The sequence below is a fragment of the Microcebus murinus genome, chromosome 1, assembly GCF_040939455.1.
Source record: "Microcebus murinus isolate Inina chromosome 1, M.murinus_Inina_mat1.0, whole genome shotgun sequence".
Lineage (NCBI taxonomy): Eukaryota > Metazoa > Chordata > Mammalia > Primates > Cheirogaleidae > Microcebus > Microcebus murinus.
The window spans coordinates 93576198-93596481 of record NC_134104.1 but is presented as its reverse complement, the minus strand read 5'-3'; the positions used below and the strand labels follow the sequence as shown (position 1 = coordinate 93596481).

At 35.1% G+C, this 20284-nt stretch overlaps 1 protein-coding gene across 1 annotated transcript in view; it reads right to left on the bottom strand.

The window, feature by feature from the left end:
- The window catches only part of WDR49 (WD repeat domain 49), a 153244-nt gene that overhangs the window by 67456 nt on the left and 65504 nt on the right, over positions 1-20284 (bottom strand). The window contains exons 8-9 of the mRNA XM_012752204.2: positions 5960-6124; positions 1562-1677 (exon numbers count right to left, since the gene is read on the bottom strand). Coding sequence (XP_012607658.2) covers positions 1562-1677; positions 5960-6124 — 281 coding nt within the window. The remainder of the gene's footprint in view (positions 1-1561; positions 1678-5959; positions 6125-20284) is intronic.

The window sequence follows — 20284 nt, the reverse complement described above, 5'->3', positions numbered from 1 at the left end:
GTTTCCAAGTCCTGACAGTCTTGAGGAAGATGCAAAAAATGGAGAAAGATAGGAAGAATGATAACTTTCTTTACTCTCATTCCAGTTTTCCCAAAGCTTCCTACCCAAATTATAGAAAGTGACCACCCACCAACATAGATGAGAACATCAGATGCTACTTTAAACCACTTTTATGTGACTGTATACATCTAATTGTTTAGATGTATACATTTAATTGTATACATTTAACTGTATACATTTAATTGTTTAAATTTCCTTTTGTAAGCAGTCAAAAAATCTTTTATTTGATCCTAATTTTTAAGTATGGATATCTAAAAATAAAGAAGAAGGTATGTCCAAGTTTTAAATTAAACTGATTAATTTTTTAAATTCCTTTTTGTTATGTTTAAAATTTAAATTGGATTAGTTAGATATCACACATCTACCCATGATATTAAAGAATTAAAGATGATATTAAAGAATTAAAATTATTCATGATATTAAAGAATTAAAATTATTCCTTAGCACAGCCTAATTGTAGAGATCATTAGATCAGAGAGTGTTGGAGTGGCTGTGAGTAGATAATGGATCATGATTACTCTCAGAGATATGAAGTATTGTCCTTCAAAGGTAAGGGTGATTGAATTAGTTCCTATCAAGTAGAATAATCTAGACTATGCTTTCTTTCTTATTGTCAAACTACCCTTGAACATGAAGAAGTGTGGAGCATTGCGTTTGCCAGTCTGTATATGTACATTGCATTGGAAGAAAAGTCTTTCCTATGATTAATAAAAATCCCCAAATATATACTACTGATTGTCTAGGTGTTAAATGTGATTTAATCCTAGATTCAAACTATTAAGATAATAGTTCTATAGTGAATAATGTTGGGTAAATTATCCATTAGAACAATACTTTGTGAACTTTTACATTTATGGACAACATATTTTCAAAACATATCACACTTTAATTTTCCTAGTGCTTATACAATGCCATAGGAAAGGCCCTGTTTATGATCCCTTAGTTCTCACAGGAAAAAAGGAAAGAAAAGTAATTTTCCTTATAATGTAATGAAGGCGTTGCTCCTCAAGAAGAGTAAGTGGCTTGTGAAAAGCCCCTTTCTGCACCAGTACAAAGAAGATGTTCACACAGAACTCACTGGGCTATTTTCCTCTTGTGTTGCAATTGGAAATAAGTCACAAGAAAGGAAGCAGTAAGCTTCCTTTACAGCTGAAGTAACGTAACCTACACGTTAAGAATTTATTGACTATAAAATTTGGGAAACTTTTGGAACTCAGGTAGTGGTATTACATCCCCATCTGAAAGACATTCAAATTCCCAAAGCCAGAAGAAGATAGCCCTATAACACTTCTCAAAGCCACTTAAGCTATGTGATCTGATAATATTTTATTCACTAAGCATTCAATCAATTCCAACTAGAGTATCACTCACCTATGTCACCAGTCATTTAATGACTCAGAATCAGTTAAAATTTCTATGTTCTTTTTTCTTTTAGATTGTAATTCAAATGAAAACATTCACTTTTTATCTTCCTATAGTTTTGCATGAAGCATAATCATACCTCTGCCAACCTGTAACCAGTATTGTCTTCTTAAGAACCAGGATCTGTGAAATATCCACAGCTCCATCTTGCCCAACATTTAATGTGTGGTGACAATATCCATTGAAGTCCCATATCTTGAAGAGAAAAATTAAAACCACCTTAGAAACAGGAAGAGAAAATGTCTTCTTCAATGTGTAAAATAATATCGTGTAACAGGATTATTTTAAACTTTTGTGTTTATTTCTGAACTATGGTTGATTCACTTAGGATATGTACTAATTAAAGAAAACCCTCTCAACATTTAAATTTAGTCATTATATTTACTATTCTTATGAGATATTGGAAATATATCTATATATAGGCATATAGATATATATACACATATATATTTGGTCTTCATCCTCATTTCCTGGCACACAGCTCCTAAAACCCGTGGAATCTCCAGAGTGATAAGAGTGTCTTTTGTATGCTAATGGCATTACTGGTGACTGGGGACCTCTAGATAGCCTCAGAGTGGGAGGCTGGTCACAGGAAAGACCAAAACATGATTAGAACAGAACTTTCAACCCCACCCCTCAACTTCCAGGGAGGGCAGAGGGTCTGAAAGTTGAGTTGATCTCCAGTGGCCAATGATGGAATAAATCATACTTACATAATGAAGCCTCCATAAAAACCCAAAGGTCAGAGTTTGGAGAGCTTCTGGGTAACGCACACAGAGGTTGCTAGAGGGTAGCGTGCCCACCATGGAAAAACCACGTTCCTTCCCACATGCCTTGACTTATGCATCTCTGCCATCCGCCCACCCATCTGTATCATTTGTAATATCCTTTATAATAAATGGATAAATATAAATAAAGTGTTTCCCTGAGTTCTGTGAGCCAGACTAGCAAATTAATTGAACCCAAGGAAGAGGTCCTTAGAACCCTAATTTATAGCCAGTCACTCAGAAGCAAAGATCACAACCTGTGCTTAAAACTGGCATCTGAAGTAGGGGGCAGTCTTGTGGGACTGAGCTCTCAGCCTGTGGGATCTGATGCTATCTCTAGGTAGAGAGTGTCAGAATTGAATTGAAATAGAGGACACTCAACTGGTGTCCTCTGGAGAATTCACTGCAGAATCAGTGTGCGAGGAGATTAAGTCATGCATCATTTAATTACAGGAAAAATTCTGAGAAATGTATCACTGGACAATTTTGTCATTGTGTTAATATCATAGAATGTACTTACACAAATCTAGATGGTATAGCCTACTACACACCTAGGCTATATGGTATAGTTATGGGTACAAACCCATACACCATGTTACTGTACTGAATATTGTGGGCAATTGTAACACAATGGTAAGTGCTGGTGTATCTGGTTGGTTGTTGACCAAAACGTTATTAGGTGGTACATGGCTTACATATCTCAGACTCTACTTATAACTCTATTGGTTTGTTCTAATAAGAATTGATTCAAAAATCTATAACGTAATATGTATTTTTCAAGGACAGACAATATAAAATCAAGAAGAACCACATCTTGGCATCTGTTGAAATCCTTGTTTTTCACTGTGTGTCTCTCTAAATTTCTGCTTCCTCATTTGAGACGCAGGAATCTAACTCCTCAAGGATGCTTAGAGATTAAACATCTGGCACAGAGCCCAAAATATAGTCATCATGTACTGGGTTTCCCATCTTCTACCAATAAAACCTCCTGTTGATAGTGGATGCCAGACCCAGTCCTAAAAGGGGACATAAGCAGTTCTAGTTTCCCTACTGAGGCAGTGGAGGGAGAACTCAGGCGCAATGGGTGTGCTTTAAGAACAGCATCCAGTAGCAGTTAAAATCAAGCCCTACAACGAAACATCATTGGCACATTGTGCACAGAGGACAAACTGGCACAATTCTATCAAAATTAAAATGCATACACCCTTTGACTTAAAAATTCAACTTCTAAGAAATCATCCTACAGATACACTCATATGTGTGAAATGACATATTTTTCAAGCATATTCTTGCAGCTTTGTTTACAAAAGATAAAGATTGGGACCAACCTAATTGCTTATTAGTAAGAATCTGAACAATCAGAATATGAAGTATCTATGCAGTAGCATATAATACAGCCATTAAGAAAAATGAGTCATCTCCATTTTTCTAGACTCTGTCAAAACTCAACTAGCTATGGAACCTTGAGGAAGTTGCGTTTCCTCTTTGGATTTCACCTTCCTCATCTGTAAAATTGTGATAATAGTAGTACCAGCTTTATGGATGTGTGTGTGTGCGTGTGTGTGTGTGTGTGTGTTTAAAGTGGTTAGAACAGTACCTAGTTCATACTAAACATGCAATAAAAAATAATTAACATTGTTCTTATTGTATTCATTCATACGATGTCTAAGAGAGAAAAATGCAAAACACAGAACAGCATTGTATAGTGGACTGCCATTCACTATCCAAGAAACAAATGGTACTCACAGGCTAGAGGGATGCACAGAAAACCTGTAACAGTGGTAACCTCAGAGAAAGAGCTGGGAACAGAAGTAAGAACAAGACTTTCTTTTCACTGTAAATCTCTTTTATATTTCAAAAGTTTTATTGTGTGCATATATTAATTATTCAAAACATGAATTAATTTAAAAACAGACCCTTCAGAGCCTTAATAAATAGAAGGAAAGCTTTAAGTCTTTGATTACATAGGTGCTGATTTTGGATTCTAAATTATAAATGAGATTGGGAAATGTCATTCATTCTTATTTCTTCATAGAATATGGCCAGAGCAGCTCAACCCTGATTTATGTGTCCTATGCAGAAGTTGCCAGATTTCAGAATTCTGTTATGCTATTTTGATAAAGATAAATGCACCTTCAAAAGCAGTGATTATATTACTAAATTCACATTAACTTCTAAGATGTCAAAGCTTGAGTTGAGACTTGAGGGGTATACATAGTCTTCACCATACTGCTTTGTTCTCTTCTAAACGTGGCTATTACCAAGTCCACTTGAAATAATTTCCACAAATAGGTATTGCAAAGATCTGACTGCCCCCATATCCTCCTAAGTCCATTCGTTGGCACCATTTTAGCAACATCTACAAGTTCTCCCTTACTCTAGACTCTATATGCAGTTACTTTCCAAAAATAGAGGTAAATGGAACCTACTGCACTGCCTCATTGTTCAGTTCAGTCTCATATTCAGGACTGCTAAACAAGATACTGGCTTGTTTCTTTTGCCTAAACCACTAATACTCCAGTTCCAGTCAGTCTTCTTTTATTTCAACCTAACTACTAGGATTTGGTTTGTCTAGGTACCCTCACACATCTTAGTAGCTCTCCTGTAAAAGAGATTACGGAAATCCAAGTTTCCATTCCACACCTCATTCTATTAACCTTCCGAGAGGCCAAGTTATACGGATTTCCAGAGATTCTCACTTCTAGCACCAACGCATAGCACATCTCTCACACTAATGGTTCCCACCCTGAAATCCATCTGAATACTTACCCCCAACTGCTAGGATGTTCTAACTACATATTCAGGGAGCTTTCTATCACCCTTCCCTTCAGTTTAACTGAATGCATCATACACCACACCACAGAAGGTAGTCAAATATCTTTCGAATCCCAGTTATCACATGTTTGAGAACTATTAAAAATTTATTCAGGAAATTGCCTTCTGTTGCCTCAGAGTGGCACAAGCCATCTCCAATCAAAGAGTGTCATTACTATGGGGGCTGAGGGGAACAGAGAAGTTTCACAGGGGGCCATGGTTTCAGAGGACAAGTATCTAGGTTTGCATGAAAAGTTGATAATTTTGCAAACCAAAATAGTGCCTTCTCCCATGAGAAATTAATAAAAGTTACAAAATAAGAAAATTAGAAGCATAACGTAGTTTAGGATGGATAATAAACACGATTATTATTGTTCTTTCAACTATCCTTCTTCACTATCTCACTTGCTTTTGCATAACAAAAATGCAAATTACAAAATAGGTTTTCTTTTAAGTTATTTATTTTCTGAAAAATTTGCATCTATGCTGTTCTTTAATGTTTACTTAATTTGCCCTGATCTCTCATTTAATCAACTTAGAAAAAGAAAACTAGAGATAAGATATAAACCAAAGAACATAAAAATTGTCCAGGAATTTTATCCAACCAAGTAGTCCCCTATTCAGTACACTGAAAACAGAGCTTTCTGAAATAAGTAAGCCACGTTTATTTTTATTCTAAATAATTTATTCAGAAAAATAATTTATTCATTTTTCCACAGAGGTTTATTTTCCTGGCAGCTTTGTTATTAGATAGTTTGACTTACTTAGCTCTCATCTTGTCTGATCTAGTTTCTTACAATACCAAAAAGGCAAAAGCAAGGATATCTATAGCCATGACTCCTCATATAGTGCATTAGCCCCCTCATATCTGGGTGGAAAAACAGCATTGTTCGCACCTTTATGGTACCATCTGTGCTGCCAGTCAAAAGCCGTGTCTCATTTGCATCAAGGGCCATAGTGCTGATTTCTGCATTGCCATGGCAACCAGTAAACTGTTTGATTTTCTGCCCAGTGTCTATTAGCCAGAAGGAAACTGTAGATCCCACATCAGAGCTGATTACCTAAGAGAAAATAACATTATAGAGAAATTAGATAACAGTCCCAGAATCAACCATTTTTATTTCAACAAAGACATCCAGCCTGTACATTTCCATTACCAAGACCCGCCAACAGTTAGAGACATTTTTGTAATGTATTTTCTTTCTTTTTGCTAAGCCGATAACATTTCAATTTCTAGGCCAGACCTGAGGTAATGAAGTCATGATCCTGTTTATCAGAGAAGATAGGAATCTGTTTTCCTTATCCATCATTCAGCTTAATGTCTAGAGGCCATCTTGAAATCAAATCCTACTGAAAATAAGCTTATGAATCTTTTGCATTTAGATAAGAAAGCTGATTTTACTAGTCATGGTATTCTCACACTATTTACTATATAAAAAAACCTTTTGTTGTATATTAGCTTCCATTTAGGATTCAGAAAAGAAACACTGCCTGCCATTATAGGAAAAAATTAATTTCAACAAATTACTAGAGCTATTGCTTTTAATGCCATTAGCCCCTTGCTTTCTCTTTTCTCAAGCTACTGTGTGTATTTTCACAGCTAACACACAATTATTGATGGGTCTGAACACAGGTTAAATAGAAATATACATATATACTTTCAGAGGAAGGCAACAAAACAAATGCTATAAGGGATAGTATTATATAGTAGTATTAAATAGCAGTCTACAAAATCTTACACTGGCAAGTGGAGTGTCAATGTCAGCTCTAGTTATTTAGATACACTCTAATAGATTTATAGGTTAAAACAACCTAGCTAATATGACTTTGGAAGCCAAAATAATGAAAGAAAAATAATGACCATATAAATACATAGAAAGGAAGTTGTCTGAAGCAATACCTAGATTTTGAGAAAACTTAAAGCATTTCTTTTACTGTTTAGGTATTGATTATCATTGTGTAAGTGTAAATTAATTAAGAATATGTTAAATTTGAATGCTTCAGTTTCATAATCAAATGAGTTGAAGTTCATCAAATGTATTATGTATTCAGAAACACTGGGCGACTGGCCGTCATGCAAGCATGCATTCATTCATTCATTCTAGAGGCACTTATAGAACATCCGCTTTGTACCAAACTCTATGCCAGCAATGGGGCTTCACTGATGAAACCCTGCTCTCAAGGAATCTATAGTCTAGACCTGTACAAAAAAACCACTTTGGGAACTTTAAAATCATCTACTACTGTGTATCAGACAAGAGACTCTGATTTAATAGAACCAAGCAAGAGTATTTTTAAAGATCTCCAAAGGTTGTTTAAATGTGCATTCTGGCCAGGTGCAGTGGCTCACGCCTGTATCATAGCACTATGGGAGGCCAAGGCAGGAGGATCACTTGAGCTCAGGAGTTTGAGACTAGTCTGAGCTAGAGTGAGACCCCCTCACTGCTAAAAGTAGAAAAATTATCTGGACATCATGGTGCATGCCTGTAGTCCCAGTTACTCAGGAGGCTGAGGAAGGAGGATCGCTTGAGCCCAGGAGTTTGAGGTTGCTGTGATGTATGCTGATGCCAAGGCACTCTACTCAGGGCAACAGAGTGAGACTCTGTCTCAAAAATAAATGAAGAAATAAATATGCAGTCTGAGCTAACAACTACTGGTCTAGATGGAGAAACAGACAAGGAATAGTTAAATCTTACCCCTGAGTTGTGGGGGAGCACTGAGAGGAAAACCCAAAATCCACTCACTGGCATAGGAGATGAGGTTAGGAATTGAAATGGTGAGTGGCAAGTCAGTGTTCACAGAGAAGGTTATAATTCACCTGGGACTGAAGATAGAAACATGCATTTGTAATAAAGTTGTCAGCCCTTTATACTCATTATCTCATTTGATCTTTGTAGAAATTCAGTAAATAACATTACAACCATATTTCACCAATGCTGAAATTGAGATTTTAATCAGCTAAGTAGTGTTCCCAAACTTATATAACTAGGTTTGAATTCTGGGCTGTCTATCACAGCCACCTCACAAGGTCTTTGTATATTCCAACATAGTAACTCAGACAATTAAGAGGTCACTTAAAAGAGGACTTGGAGAATATTCCAAGCATGGGAAACAATAGGAGGGTTAGTGGTGCCTGAGTGCAGAGTATTTGAAGGGACAAATATGGTGGGATATCAAATGAGAGGCAAACTGGAAATGGAATTTTAGAAATCTCTAGTAAATAATATTAGAGAATATGGAGCAATGTATAAAGTTAATTTTACTAGGAGGGGGCCCATAGCTTAATTGATTAACAGTGAAGTGTATGATTATGGTAAAAGACTAAAAACAATATTATTGTTCTTAATAAGGAAATAAGTGATACAGTGTTTTTTTGTTGGTTGGTTGGTGAAGATACTTCTTGCAGCAAAGTGGAGAACAAACTGAGATTTGGGGAAAACCATTTGAAGTTTGCTGTAATAGCCCAGGTAAGAGATTCTCACCTAACACAGTAGTTTCAGATGTAGAAAGGAGAGGTGGGATTGAAAGAAAAGACCACCACTTAGCAATATTTATATCTCAGCAAAGAACTGATCATGAGCATGTGATCCTTTTTATTCCCTTTTTTGTGAAATTACGACTCTGATGAGAATTTTTTAAATGATGTAAAGCTATATTTATGCTATACATTTTCTCTCATTGAAATATAAAATACCTTAAATATTTAATTACCAACCTTAAACTACTGTGTAATTTCTAGATCAAATGACCTGGATCCTTGAACTAATATGACCTAACACCTTAATTATCATTCCATGCAGTTGACTGTGTTTCTATTTGATTTTGTTTGTGCAGTACACATGGTGATGAAGAACATTGAGTTTGGAGTCAGGATGCCTAAGTTTTTTGTTTGTTTGTTTGTTTGTTTGTTTGTTTTTTAAACAAAATCTTGCTCTGTTGCCCTGACTAGAGTGCAGTGGCATCAGCCTAGCTCACAGCAACCTCAAACTCCTGGGCTCAAGCAATCCTTCTGTCTCAGCCTCCTGAGTAGCTGGGACTACGAGCATGTGCCACCATGCCCAGCTAATTTTTTCTATTTTGGGTAGAAATGAGGGTCTCACTTTTGCTCAGGCTGGTCTCGAACTCCTTACCTTGAGCTATCCTCCCACCTCAGCCTCCCAGAGTGTTAGGCTTGCAGACATGAGCTGCCGTGCCCAGCCCAGCCCAGCATGCATAAGTTTGAATGTCAGCTGACTCACTAACTAGTCGTCTGACCTTGGAAATTAAGGTCAACTATATTATTGAACTTCTCAAAACCTCAATTTCCTCATCTATAAACTGGAGATAACGGTTTGAGTAATTACCTCAAACTGCTACTGTTAAAGCACTTACCACAGTGCATGGCATAGCCATAAATAAGCCATGAAAGTTAGTTACTGCTGCTATTTTATCTTAGCTTTATTTGTCTGACCTCTAATTTAGGCTCTTATCACTTTTCATATCTAAATCAATTTGATAAAAAATAATATCTTGCTTTCTTCCAATCATGACAGTGAATATAAACAATTATAGTTTAGAAGCTAGGTTTTAGATGCACATTGAAATTTTAAATTATGCTTTTGAATTTCTCACAGAATTTCTTAGGAATTTGGATTATATTCATTGAAGACAAAATCATGAAAACAATTTTACAAGCATGTGTGAAAATTTGGATAAGTGGTCTTTTACGAAAAGGTTAAATGTTGTGAAGGATTTTACTATTTCTATTCAAAAAGATTTTTTTTGTTTTATGTTATTTATTTCTTTGCCTTTATTATTATTTTTTATTGACACATAATTGTACAGATTTGTAAAGTACAATCTGATATTTTAATACATGTATACAATGTGTAATGATCAAATCAGTGTAATTAGCATATCTATCATCTTGAATATCATTTATTTATGTTGAAAGAGTCAAAATCCATTCTTCTAGCTATTCAAAAATATACAATAAATTGTTGTTAATAATAGTCACACTATAGTGCTATAAAGCACTAGAATATATTCCCCCTATCTAGTATACTAAAAAACATTTAGTGAGCAGGTGTTATATGCTAGGCATTTCAGTACCAGAAGATGGGCAATCCCTAACAAAAACAAAAGAGCAGAATGAAATAAAATAAAGCCATCCATGTTCAAAGGAAAGACTTGCTTACTTGTTCAAAGGCTGGCATCACCCGCATTACAAAGCATCTAGTCATCCACTCCATCACTTTTAGCTAACGCAGACATCCAAACAGTAATTAGTAATGTTCACTTTTTGCTGCTTTGCACTCTCTCTCCACTGCCCACCTGGCTGAGCCCCAGCATACTATTCATCAGTTTTCATCACTTTTCTTTGTTCATTTAACAATTTCTCATGAAGTCTGAATCAATAGTGACAACAGTGCATAGCCAGTCCGATTTCTGATTACCATATGTCAATCTACCATACAGTACAGTCTTTAGGGAAAACAGTGTGTTGAAACAATGTCACAAACACACAACCAGTATTAACCAGAATCTACTCTTACTTTGGCAATATTGGAATCCAAGAATAACAACGCAGGTGAAAAGACTTTCAAAGTTCACCGAGAGAGAAGTGCATTTAGCATTACTTGCCATATGAAGAAAGTGGGTACTTTATTTTCAGCAAGTTGTTTTTATCAGTAATAAAGCCCAAGAATGAGTCTTGGCATCACATTTATATGCCACATTTTGGTGATACAAAATCCCTTTAAGTGTGCAGTTCATTCCTGGTTGTCTCATCTCAGACTAGATCTCAGCTGATGAGGATGAGGCCCTTACAGTCTGCAAAGCAGAAATGTCACTAATAGCCACACTCCTGTGCAAATGAGCCTCATGAGCAGATTGTTGTTCTGAAGGGAACATGCTCCATTTTATGTACCTCAGTTAATAACTATTTAGGAATATATGGCTCCTTTTGGTTTCTCTCATCTGAAGCTGTCACAGCTAATCAGACAATTCTAAGAGATGTGAGGCTGTATTCATGTCCCCTAATTGTATTCCTGCTATTCCAACAATAAATAGTAGGCATTTAGTTGTCTTTGTTATGCGCCCCGCGTCCTAGGTCTAAGCTAGAACTGGAATCAAAAATTACAGCAGCGAGTGCCGCTGGCTACCAGGGAATGGAGATATTTGATTTAATTGCTGTTTGTGATTTTTTTTTCAGTCAGTGCTGTTTATACATACTAGGTTATATAATACAAACTAGGTTACTTCTTTTATCTCCATTTTTGTATCAAATCTCTAGAAGTTACATCTCAGTAAGTAGGGAGGTGAGGGGAATGATAATATCTCAGAGTACTGACACAGACAGTGTATTCACATATTTTAAGGCAGCCATTCTTAATTTATGTCTTATTTCTCAGATTTCACCTCTTCTTAGATTAATCTGTAATTTGATCTTTCAAAGTCATTCCTTGAATGTATTGAATACCTCTAACATGCAAGGCACTGGATCTAGGCCCTGAGAGTGCAGCAGTGAAAAATTCCTGCCCTTACATTTTGTGGAAGGAGAGATTCAACCATATTAGTAATAAAAAAAAAACGCAGGGGTGCTGATAAGAGTTATGGAGAAAAATACAACTCAGAAGGAAGCCAAGAGCATTGGAGGTAGATGCAAAATCGGGAGCTCTGGAAAGAACTCCCTGAGAATCATTTGAGGAAAGAGATGACTGAGATGAAGGAGTACGCCATACAGATACCTGGATGAAAAGAGTTCCAGGCAAAAGAAAAAGCTATGCAAAGGCCCTGAGGCAGAGTGTCTTTGGCATGTTAAAGGAGTGGCAAAGAGGCCAGCAAGACTGAGGCAGTATGAGGGAAGGAAGGAGCCACTGCCTGTGGTCAGAGTGCAGAGGCCCAAAAATACTCCAAAAAACACCAAACTCCCACAAGAACTAGGAGACAAAAAAATCACTTTCTTCTTTTGGACAAATATTTATTTACTTTTTATCCTTGCTTTGTTTCACATATCATTATATAATGTTCTTTGTCTTTAGAAATTATACAAGGGAGGTATTATAATTCCTATTTTATAGATAAGAAAGTTGAAGCTTAGAGAAGTTAAATCAGCTGCTCTGTGTAAAGTATTAGGAATTCTGCCTGACTACAAAACCTTACCAACTCCCTCATTCTTAAAAAAAAATAACTAACTTTTTTTAAAAGTTAGTTTTAAAACTGCTAAAAATGGTGGAGACTCTAATGATGAGAGAGGCTGAGGAAAGGGTTCTCTCGTATTCTATTGATGGATTTAGTGGTGCTTTTACAGAGAATTTGGCTATATCTATCTAGATTACAGATGTAAATACTCTCTTCCCCAATAATTCCCATTCTAGGAATTTATCCCACAGATTTTTTTTTTGCCAGTATTAAAGTTACATGTGCAAAGTTGAAACTACTACATTATTTGTAAGAAAAAATACTGGAATCAACCTAAATGCTTAAATAAGGTTTAAAACACCATGTGACAGAATACTATGCAACTGAAAAAAAGAACAAGGATACTCTTTAGGTAATGAGATAAAACAATCATTAGGCTTTATTGTTAGGTATAAAAGCAATGTACAAAGCAATTTTTCTGTGCATATAATGTGATAATATGCTATCATTTGCGTAAAAAGCCTTCCAAATAGCATATACTCCTAAATGCTAAGAATTATTAAATTATATATATATATTTTTTTTTTAAAGTACAGTTGACCCTGGATCAACACAAAGGTTAGAGGTGCTGACTCTCTGCACAGTTGAAAATCTGTGTTTAACTTTTTGTCCCCCAAAAACATAACTACTAATAGCCTACAGTTGACCAGAAGCCTTACTGATGGCATGCAGTCAACACATATTTTGTATGTTATATGTACTATATATTGTATTCTTACAATAAAGTAAGCCAGAGAAAAGAAAATGTTATTAAGGAAATCATAAGGAAGAGAAAATATACTTACTATTTATTAAGTGGAAGTGGATCATTATAAAGAAGTATATCTTCATTGGCTTCATGTTGAGTAGGCTGAGGAGGAGGAGGAAGAGGGTGGGTTGGACTTGCTGTGTCAGAGGGTGGAAGATGCAGAAGAGGAGGAAGGACAGGCAGGAGAGGCAGGTACACTTGGTAAAACTTTGCAGAAATACATGGTCATTTATGTCTGCTTTGCTTTTTTATTTCTCTTTTAATTCTTCCTCCACTATCTGCTTTAGTTTCAGTGCCCATATCACAGAAGGGTCCATGTCATAAAAGATGTCAAAAGCAGTCTCAATTAATCAGAACCCTTCTAACGGATAGTCTCATATCAATTTGTTTTCTGGCTCTGCTTCTCCTATGTCGTTTCTCATCATCTGCCACTTGTTCAGAAGTGCTCACCTCCACCAAATTGTCTTCTGTTCATTCCTCTGGTGTGGTGTCTATTAGCTCTTGAATTTCTTCAAGATTCATATACTGAAACCCGTCATCGCCCCATCTTTTTTTGCCATGCCCACAATGTTTTTCATAACTTCCTTGACTGGCTGTGTTAAAAATCCTGTGGAGTCACGTACAACCATCTGGACACAAGTTTCTCCAGCAGGAATTTAATGCTTTAGGCTTCATGGCTTTCATGGCTTTTTCTATAACAATAATGGCATCTTCATTAGTGCGATCTTTCTGGACTTTCATGATGCTGTCTCTATCAGCATTCTCTTCCATAGGGCTGACAATCCTCTCCACAGAGTATTGTGTGTAATTAGCCTTAAAGGTCTTTATGAGCCTCTGATCTAGTGGCTGAATTAGAGATGTGTTTGGGAGCAAGTAGAACACTGTGATGCTTTTGGTGTTGAACTCATGGGGTTCTGGGTGACCAGGGGCATTGTCCAATAGCAAAAGAACTTTAGAAGCCCGTCCCTTACTGGCAAGGTACTTCCAAACAACTTTAGGGACAAAGCATCAGTGAAACCGATCCAGAAAAAGGGTAGGTGCGATGCCCAGCACCTGGGGGTAGGACATGCTTGATGTTTTGGTAAGGCATGGGGTGAGGGGAGGAATGGCAGGGGCAATGTATGTAACCCTCACAATATTTGTACTCCCATAATATGATAAAATAAAATACAATTAATAAAAAAAAAGAAAAAGGGTTCTCATTGTACAACTTCTTGTTGTACAACCAAAAGACTGGCAGCTAGTGTTTGTTCATCTTTTCCCTTCAAGGCACAGGGGTTAGCAACTTTACAGATAAGGGGAGTTCTGATCATCAACCTGACTGCTTTTGCACAAAACAATTGATTTAGCTTATCCCTGCCTACCTTAAATCCTGGTGCTCCCTTCTCTTTATGCCTAATGTCCTTTGTGGTTTTTTTGTTGTTTTCTTTTTCAGCATAGGGCACCATTATCTGCATTAAAAACCTGTTCAGGCATATATCTATTTTCTCAATGATTTTCTTTATGGTGTCTGGGAACTTTTTTGCTGCCTCTTGGTCAGCAGAAGCTGTTTCTCCTGTTATTTTGATATATTTTTTTAAGCTAAACCTCATTCTGAAATTATCACGCCATCCTTTGCTGGCATAAAATTCTCCAGTTTTAGATCCTTTACCTTCCTTTGGCTTTCTTTAAGTTGTCATATAATCACTTTGCTTTTTTCTCAAATCATATTAGAGTTTACAGGTATGCTTTTCTTATAGCAATTCTGCACCACAAAAAAGCTGCATTTTCAATATGATATAAAAAGGTATTTCACAAAAAGTACAAGTTCATGCTTGCTGGTGCAGCTGTAGTAATGGCTTCATGAGTTTTCTTTTTTATAATGGTCCTTAACACTGGATTCATATATCTTGAAATGAAGGACAACTGTAGCAGCAGATTTCAATCTATGGTACATATCAAGCAATTAATTTTTTCTTCTAATGTCATGACTTTTCTCTTCTTCTTGGGAGCACTTCCAGCATCACTTAGTGGCACTTTGTGTGAGTCCCATGATATTATTCAAGGTTTATGTTATTGCACTAAACATGAAAAGTATGTGATAATCACGAGAGATCACTTTTTACTGCGACATACAATTTACTGGGGAAACGAACTGCTCACTCAGATGATTAGTGTCATATGGCATTTTAAACAACACTTGAGCTCACCACAATAGCAACAGAAGGTGGCTATGAAATTATTACAGCAGTACAGTATGTACTACAGTTAATTTCATGCAATTATGATTTAATATTGCCTCTTTACTTTGCTTATATTTCTCTGGGCTGCAAATGGTGCCCTGTATGGTCTATAAGTGTTTGTGTATGTTAGTATTGATGAACTTTAACACTTTGTAATAGATTTATGAATATTTTATGATAATAAATGATAAAATTAGACTAGTATCTACATACATATTTATGCATTCATGACATACATAACTTTTTCTTTTTTGGATATTTCTAGGGTACATGGTTCAACTGTGAGTTTGTCAAATTGTTACGAATCTCCAAAAAATTTTTCAATATATTTATTGAAAAAAATCTCCAATAAGTGGCCCTTCACAGTTTAAACCCATGCTATTCAAGGATCAACTATATATAAAACTATGTATATATATATATATATATATATATATATATATATATATAGTCACTTGTATGAGAATAAAATAGCCTTTAAAGGGTGTTCATGAATTCATAAAAATGGTTTACTCCAGGGAAGGAAATTGAGTAGGTAGAGACAGGGGGATAAGAGGAAATTTTCATCATATGCCTCCATGTCCCTTTGAATTTTGTAACATGTAAATATGCTATTCCTTCCAAACTAATTGCAGTAAATAAATATATGTGTATGTATGTGTGTATGTATAGGTGCATGCATATATATGTGTTCAGGTATAACCTATTAGACTAGAGTACTTCCCATGTCTTCATCCAGTGACGGAACACACAGCCCCAGGATTGACACGTAACCAATTACAGCTGTAAGCTGGCCAATAACAAAAAGCTCTATTAATAGAAGTAAGTCGCTTGGAGCCCAGCAACAAGGCAGGAAAGGAGAAAATTGTTATTAATGTTTATCCAGTTCTGTTCAAAAGAGAAACTCATTGATTTTGCATTAAATACAAGCACTAAAAAGGTATACTGTCTTGTAAGGTAGTGATAAATTTCTTTCAGGCCTGTCCTCTTCCCTTTCCTCAGATTTTGCAATTACCAAGGGAACTACTAATTGAATTGTTTGGATCCTCAATTACCTCAATTCCCAAGAAACGATGTTCAAAAAAGAGGACAGGAGATGTACTGTCACAAGAAAATTACACCCTAGCCCTCACTTTTTAAATAACAGAGTGCCATATGTGGTTTTTTTGGTAAAATTTTGGACATCAATATGTATACATAGAGCAGTTTTGACTGTGACAATCTCATTCTTAGATAAAGTAACTATAAATTGTAAATAAAGTTAAGCATAGAAAAATTTACTATACAATTTTGAATATGATGGCATGGATTATAACATTGTATAGCTGCTATACATGTATATATAATGAAATTTTAAATAATAAAAATTATTTTCAGGCTGTGACCTGCACCAGCCTCCATTTAAAAAAATGTCTTATTTTTAATTATTAAGGCTACATAATAGTTGTATATATTTATAGGGGACATATGATGTTTTGATACAGGCAAACAATGTGTATTAATCAAATCAGGGTAATTGGGATATCCATCACATCAAGCATTTATCATTTCTTTGTGTTAAGAACATTCCAATTCCACTCTTTTAGTTGTTTTAAAGTATACCATAATTTATTATTGAATATCAGTCACTTTGTTGTGCTATCAAATATTATTCATTCTATCTAACTATATTTTTGCCCTTATTACCCATCCCCACTTTATTCCTTCCTCCCTGCTACCCTTCCCAGTCTCTGGTAACCATCATTCTACTCCCTGTCTCTTTGAGATCAATTATTTTAATATTTAGCTTCCACAAATGAGTGAGAACATGGGAGATTTGTCTTTCTGTGCTTGGCATATTTCACTTAATGTTTTCTAGTTCTATCATCTGTGTCATTGCGAATGACAAGATTTCATTCTTTTTGATGGCTGAATTATATTCCATTGTGTATATGTACCATTCATCCACCCATGAAAACTTAGGCTGAATCCAAAACTTGACTATTGTGAATAGTGCTGCAATAAACATGGAAGTGCAGGTATCTTTCAATATACTGATTCTTTTTTTCTCTTGGATGTATACCTAGCAGTGGGATTGCTGGGTCAAATGGTAGTTCTATTTTTATTAATAGTTTTTGAGGATCTCCATGCTGTTTTCCATAGTGGTTGACTAATTTGCATTCCTACCAACATTGTACAAGGGTACCCATTCTTCCTCATCCTCACCAGCATTCATTTTTGCCTATATTTTGATAGGAGTAAGATGATATCTCATTGGCATGGATTATGATCTGAATTTTTCTGATGACTAATGATGTTGAGCTTTTTTTCATATAGCTGTTGGCCATTTGTATGTTTTTTTTTAAGAAATTTTTGTCCAGATCTTTTGCCCATGTTATAATCAGATTATTTAATTTTTTCCTATTGAGTAGTTGGAGCTCTTTACACAGTCTAATTATTAGTCACCTTATCAGATAGGTAGTTTGCAAATATTTTCTTCCATTCTGTGGGTTGTCTCTTCTTTGTTGATTGCTTTCTTTGCTGTGCAAAAGCTTTTTAGCTAGATGTGATCTCATTTGTCCAATATTACTTAGGTTGCCTGTGCTTTGAGAATATTACTCAAAAAATCCTTGTCCAGGCAAATGTCCTCAAGCATTTCCCAAATGTTTTCTTTTAGTGATTTCATGGTTTCAGTCTTATAGTTAAGTCTGTAATCTATTTTGATTTTATTTTTGTATATGGCAAGAGATAAAGTTCTAATTTCATTCTTCTGTATAAGGATATTCAGTTTCCCTGGAAGTCTTTATTGAAGAGCCTGTCCTTTCCCCAAAGTATATGTTCTTGGCAACTTTGTCAAAGATAAGTTCACTATAGATGTGTGTATTTATTTCTGGGTTCTCTATTCTGTTCCATTGATCTATGTGTCTGCTTTTATGACAGTATCATGTTGTTTTGGTTACCACAGCTCTGTAGTATAATTTGAAGCCAGGTAATGTGATTTCTTCAGGTTTGTTCATTTTGCTGAGGATGAGTTTGGCTATTCCAGGTCTTTTGTAGTTCCATATAAATTTTAGGATAATTTTTCCCATTTCTGTGAAAAATGTCATTTGTATTTTGATGGGGATTGCATCAAATATGTACATTGCTTTGGGGAGTAAGAACATTTTAACAATATTGATTTTTTTAATTCATGAGCATGGAATATTTTTCAATTTTTTGTGTGTCCTCTTCAATTTTCTTCATCAAAGTTTCATAATTTTCATTATAGAGATCTTCTGCTTCTTTGGTTAAGTTTATTCCAAGATATTTTATTTTATTCATAGCTATTGTAAATGGTATTACATTCTTTATTGCTTTTACACATTGTTTGCTGTTGGCATACAGAAATGCTATGGATTTTCATATGTTGATTTTGTATCCTGTAACTTTACTGAATTTGTTTATTAATTGTAATAGTTTTCTGTGGAGTCTTTAGGTTTCTCTAGATATAAAATCATATCATCTGCAAACAAGGATAATTTGACTTCCTCCTTTACAATTTGGATGCCATTTATTTCTTTCTCTTGTCTGATTGCTCTAGTTACAACTTCCAGTACTATGTTGAATAACAGTTATGAAAGTGGATGTCCTTGTCTTATTCCAGGTGTCAGGGGGAAGGCTTTCAGTTTATCAACATTTAGTATGATACATGCTGTGGGTCTGTCATACAAGGCTTATGTCATGTTGAGGAATGTTCCTTCAGTACCCAGTTTTTTGAGAGTTTTTATCATGAAGGGATGTTGAAGTTTATCAAATGGTTTTTAACATCAATTGAAATGATCATAGGTTTTTTGTCCTTTGTTGTATTGATATGATGTATCCTATTGATTGATTTACATATTTTGAATCATCCTGGAATTCTTGGGATGAATTCCACTTGCTTATGAAGAGTAATTCTTTTAATGTGTTGGTTACTAGTTTGCTAGTATTTTGTTGAGTATTTTTGCATCTAAGTTTATCAAAGATATTAGCCTATAGACTTCTTAGTTTGTTATGTCTTTTAATGGTTTTGATATCAAGGTGACGCAGACATTGTAGAATGAGTTTGACAGTATTCCCTTATCCTTGTTTTGTTGGAATAATTTAAGTAGGATTGGTATTAGTTCTTTGAATGCTTGGCGGAATTCAGCAGTGAAGCTATCAGGTCCTGGGCTATTCTTTGATAGGAGGCTTTTTATTACTGCTTCTATCATTTACTTATTGATTTATTCGGGTTTTGGATGTCTTCCTAGCTCATAGGTTGTGTCTAGGAATGCAGCCATTTCTTCTAGGCTTTCCAATTTACTGGCATATCGTTGCTCATAACAGTCTCTAATAATCCTTTGAATTTCTGTAATGTCAGTTGCAATGTCTCCTTTTTCATCTCTGATTTTATTTATTTGGTTCTTCTTTCTTTTTTTCTTAGTTACTCTAGCTAAAGGCTTGTCAATTTTGTCTATCTTTAAAAAACTTTTTGTTTTGTTGACTTTTGTCTTTTTTGTTTCAATTTCATTTATTTCTGCTCTGATATTTATTATTTCTTTTTTTTTTTTTTTTTTTTACCAATTTGAGTTTGGTCTGCTCTTGCATTTCTAGTTATTTAAGATGGATGATTAGATTATCTTGAAGCCTTTTTCTACTTTTTAAATCTAGGCACTTGTTGCTATAAACTTTCCTCTTATTATTGTTTTTGCTGTATCCTACAGGTTTTGATATGTTGTGTTTTCATTTTCACTTGTTTCAAGAAACTTTTTACTTTCCTTCTTAATCTCTTCATTGCTCCATTGGTCATTCGGGAGCATATTGTTTAATTTTCATAAATTTGTATGTGCTCCTCTTGTTATTGTATATATTCCTCTTGTTATTAACATCTAGATTTATTTCATTGTGATCAGAGAAAATACTCAATATGATTTCAGTTTTTCTTTGAAATTTTTAGGACTCATTTTGTGGCCTGTGGTCTATCCTTTAGAATGATCCATTGGCTAAGGAGAAGAATGTGTATTCTACAGCTTTTGGATGAATCATTCAGTACATATCTATTAGGTATATATGGTCTATAGTTCAGATTA